The 4,622-nt window shown below is 47.2% G+C and overlaps 1 protein-coding gene across 1 annotated transcript; it reads left to right on the top strand.

The window, feature by feature from the left end:
- Positions 1-453: 453 nt before the first annotated feature.
- LOC108767246 (protein sister of odd and bowel) lies at positions 454-3,579 on the top strand. Its single transcript, XM_018516992.1, has 2 exons — positions 454-1,787; positions 2,806-3,579. Exons 1-2 carry the CDS (start codon positions 787-789, stop codon positions 3,149-3,151), a joined length of 1,347 nt encoding a protein of 448 aa, XP_018372494.1. The 5' UTR covers positions 454-786; the 3' UTR covers positions 3,152-3,579.
- The last annotated feature ends 1,043 nt before the right edge of the window (positions 3,580-4,622 follow it).

Genomic DNA, 4,622 nt, shown 5'->3' on the forward strand with positions numbered 1-4,622 from the left:
TAGCATAACCGTTTTTCCGTGTAGCTGCATAAATGAAAATGTTGGTTGCAAAAATATTTGTCCTTCCAACGCAAAGAGAGACGCGCGTTTCGCGAAGAGAAGACGCGGGTTAAACAGCTGTTGACCCGCGAAAGCGATCGCGATTCACGTTTCCGGATACGCGCGCGCGCGCGCGCGCGTGCGTCCCCGAATGTATGGTCGCCGTTGCGGCACGCAACACGCAAGTCGCAACTCGCTGAGCGGCCCACGTTAAGATCATGCGGCCGGTCTCGTATCGTTGAAACCGGCGCGGCGGGCCGGCGATCGCGCGGACCAGCTGTGGCACGGCACTCTCTCCTGAATCCGGGGCCCGTTCCCCGCGGACAGGCCCATTTTGACTCGGATACCTGCCACCAGGTGGCTCCACCAGCAGTACCCAGCAGCGGCAGGTAGGAGCAGTCTTCGGGGCGCCTTCGCACCGCCAGCATCGTGTGTGTGTATCCTCTTTCCCGTTTTCGCGTTCGAGCATCGTGCCTACGGAAACAATCGTTTCGGGAACTGACAATCAGTCGGCGAAAAATATGTAAACGCGTGGCCGGGTTCGGCAACGTCGTGCAAGGGTGAAATCAACACGGAGAACTTACCGGGATACCGGAGGAATACCGGCACGTATCCACGTTGCAATAACTTATCTGGATCAGTTAGGACAAATTAGGAATTTCCGATCGCCTTGCCAATGATATCGGCGAAACACGGCAGGCGCGCGTTCCAGAGGCTAATCCGGGACGATTCGAACGACAGTGGAGGATGCAACAGCAGCAGCAGCAGCAGCAGCAGCAGCAGCAGGAGGAGGAGCATCAGGAACCGGAGCAGGAGCAACGGGCCCTCGTAATGGTGCCGTCCACTTCGTCCTCGCCGTCGACCTCATCGGTCACGGTTACGGCAGACTCACAGGAGACCGATGTCACCGGTCTCGCTGCGGGCACCGAATTACCTAATCTAGCGCTCCAGAGTGTCGCCCTGCGGCTTCAGGGTGCCCTCCTCTCGGCTCTGCAGCGAGCGGCGCTCCTGCCGCCTGGACACGCCGCCGCCGCGGCTTTCAATCTCCAGGCACTGGAGACGTACTTGACGCTTCATCGTCTTCATGCGAGCGGCGCGACTTCCGGCGTCGCGCAAACCGCGAGCGCCACCGCGACCGTCCTTGGTAATCAGAGGTGTTCATCATTGAACGCGAATGTTGACGCGGCCCCGACAGCTGTCAAGAATGACCACCTGACGGCCGATCAGCTGCTCCGATCGGCCGCTTCGGCGATCAGCGAGGACGACGAGGCACGGCTGGACTTTGTGACCGACACCGAGGAGGATCTGGCGCTTCTCGCGGAAGACGACGAGGTCCTGCTGTGCGAGACGTCCGGTACGAGCTCCTCCTCGGCGAATCACGAGCTGCTCTTGCGACGAATATCCGAAGGAAATCGCGCAAGCACGTTGGTGACGACGGTCTCACGATCCTTGACCGCCCCGACGTCTTTCGCGTCGTCGACTTCCTCGGGTTGCTCCTCGGCTTCGTCCACCTCGTCTTCCTCCTCCTCGTCCGCGCAACACGCTTCGATCACGGTGGACTCGAGTGTACCAAGGACTTGCCGTACGTCCAGACCCAAGAAACAGTTTATTTGTAAGTTCTGCAACCGGCAGTTCACGAAGAGCTACAATCTGTTGATCCACGAGAGGACGCATACCGACGAGCGGCCGTATTCGTGCGACATATGTGGCAAAGCCTTCCGACGGCAGGATCATCTCAGAGATCACAGGTAAATAGGCTCTGTTCATCTGAGAGACGTTAATCTTCCGATTAGATCTTTCTTTGTGAAAACATGCGATCGCGCGCGTTGGTTTTTTTTTTTTTTTACTGTTGAATGTCTGAAATCACTGAATTGATTAAATGGGGAATGTTAATTGAATTAATTATTTAAATTATAAGTTTTTCATTTAAAATAATTTCAATGCTGATGAAACAGTAGTAATATAATTGTAATTAATGAATAATAAAAAGCAAAATTATGAATTTTTTTTGAAATTATATTTTAATTAATAAAATTTTTTATATCGGATTTTTCATTATATATATAGATATTTGCATCGTGTTTATTATTAAATGCACATGTGTTTATGAGTGTAATTTATGCTTTGAACAACAAATTTCAAGTTACGTCATTGTAACATTTTCGATCGCACACGATTAAAATAATCATTTTAATAGAATTTATTTGTAACCTCCATGCGAGAGAAGTAAATATTGTAATATGTTACGTAAAAGAAAATTGAATTAAACGTTAAGCGCATAAAAGCTTTGATGACGGTATAGGATTATTTACCAAATTTATTCCCTTCATGATGGAAGATTTAGAGACCGCGCGTATTTATCTCTTTATCGCGTCGCCATTAATTACAAGCGTCGTACGATTTACGAACGGACAAATTCATGGTACGCCTTTTCCACCTCGCGTAATTACAACGATGATTGAATGACGTGTATATTATATTTAATGGTCAACGTGTCATGATACATTCATTCATTCATATCTTTACCGTTGCATTAATTGTAGTCCTTACCTGTAATAATAATGTTAATTAAGCTAATAATATATTACTCGATGATTATTTTATTATTTCCTTTCAATTTCTAGTATTAAACATATATATATTATCGCGCTTTTATAATTTTACAAATTACAGTTTTGGGTATTTAAGAAACATAGTTAGAGTAGATAATTTAAAGAGAAATTTAAACGTAAGATTTAAACCGTAAGGTATCCTCCTGTATTTCAGGTATATACACAGCAAGGAGAAACCGTTTAAATGCGCTGAATGCGGCAAAGGATTCTGCCAGAGCAGGACACTGGCTGTTCATAAAATTCTGCATATGGAGGAGTCGCCGCACAAATGTCCCGTCTGTGCCAGGAGTTTTAATCAGAGGAGCAATTTGAAGACTCATCTTCTCACACACACGGATATTAAGCCTTATCATTGCGCCTCCTGCGGCAAGGTCTTCCGTAGGAATTGCGATCTGAGGAGACACTCATTGACCCACAATTTGGGAGTACCGTCGTCGCCACCACCATCGGGAATACCTGTTTCCGGTTCAAGCACCATTGTCCTACAGGAGACGTCTTAATACATGGATATCGATTTTTCTTCGGTCATCGGGACAAAATCTTGCCTGAGCTTTCTGCCAACGATACGGATCGACATCCATTTATTATAACGCCGCGGTGATCTTGACTTGGACGTGCGATCGATTCCGACGGTCGATTCGGTCATATCTGAGCCACGGTCCATGGTCCAGTACGGTCAGGATTTCGATCTCTCGCACGTATTCGAGCCTCTGACTCACATCGTATCTATCCGCCTGCACTATCTATCATCGTTAACGTTTAGAGCGTAATCATTGTTATGTACATCACGATAATGATATACGAATTCGTGTATATTTAGGTTTGTAATTCTATGTATGCGATACGCAGTAGGTACCTTCTCTCTCTTGAATAACGTATAGTCGTCTCCATTTTTACACGGTACCTACTGTACGTGTCCATTGTGTTCTGTCGTTCACGTGTGTAAAATAAACATTTATTATTATTTTTTAACTCACAGTCGTCTGTACCCTCACTTAATCTCCCTCGCCTCTTGCGCAGCAAAATGATGGATAAATGAAATCGGATTTAATTGGAGTTGCTATTATAGGAAATCGGATTTCAACAGGTACAATATTATTCGAGGCTCTCGAATAGAAATTTTAACGGAAAAATGTCAGAAAGGATCAATTTGAGCGAAAAATATCGTCACATTTATTATTAATGCCGTCGATTTTATTTATTTCCTTGAAAATTTTTTTATTTCTCCAGAAAAACCAATGTGCGGCACACGTTTAATTTATCACACGCAAAACAGACCTCTTTGCTATATATAGTCGCGAAATATTTTAACTGTCTAAATCTTCATCTGTGCGACTCTTAGATATATCAGACGTTACGGTGTGTTCACTTAAACAGGTTTTTTCGAGCGAGTACGTCAGCCCGACCGAAAATTCCAATCCCCCTGGTATTAAACCAGGATTTTTGCCTCCTCCTTTTTTATCCGTTCCACATATCCAGGCTAGGTATAAGCTGATGACGGGCCGGAGAGAAGAAGAGACAAAAGGGCAGCGGTAAGCTTGGAGGAGAAGTTAAAGAGGAGGTGGGGGAGGAGGAGGAGCAGGAGGACGAAACGCGTGTATTGTGTTACAAAGAACGGGGCCGCCAGGTGCGCAGGACATGACACCGCGATACGTCTAGAGTTACGTTTCTTTTCTCGAAGGTGCCGGGAAGAGGTGGAGGTGGGCCCGGTGGGCCCGGTGGGCCCCAACGACGCTATTTCGGATCCCGAAGGTATATCCAAAGACGGGCCTTCTCGCGTCGATAAGGAGAATCCTGTGCAACCGGTCGACTGCCGCTCATCGTCTCGAATGGAGCATACGAGAGAACGGCGGCTACAGCTTGCCCGTGTATATGCTTGCCCGCGCACGTAAACCCGGACTCCCGGGCGAGCTTTCATAAATTCTTACCGGCGGACGTTTTACCGCGAATTACGGCCCGTCGTTTTACCGC

The sequence above is a fragment of the Trachymyrmex cornetzi genome, unplaced genomic scaffold (genome assembly GCF_001594075.2).
Source record: "Trachymyrmex cornetzi isolate Tcor2-1 unplaced genomic scaffold, Tcor1.1 scaffold67, whole genome shotgun sequence".
Classification (NCBI taxonomy): Eukaryota; Metazoa; Arthropoda; class Insecta; order Hymenoptera; family Formicidae; genus Trachymyrmex; species Trachymyrmex cornetzi.

What these genes read in the sequence shown, in the direction of transcription:
- LOC108767246 (XM_018516992.1), top strand. Translation starts at nt 787, where the DNA reads ATGCAACAGCAGCAGCAGCAGCAGCAGCAGCAGCAGCAGGAGGAGGAG. An exon ending in GATCATCTCAGAGATCACAG is followed by an intron (nt 1,788 to 2,805) that starts GTAAATAGGCTC and finishes CCTGTATTTCAG; the next exon opens with GTATATACACAGCAAGGAGA.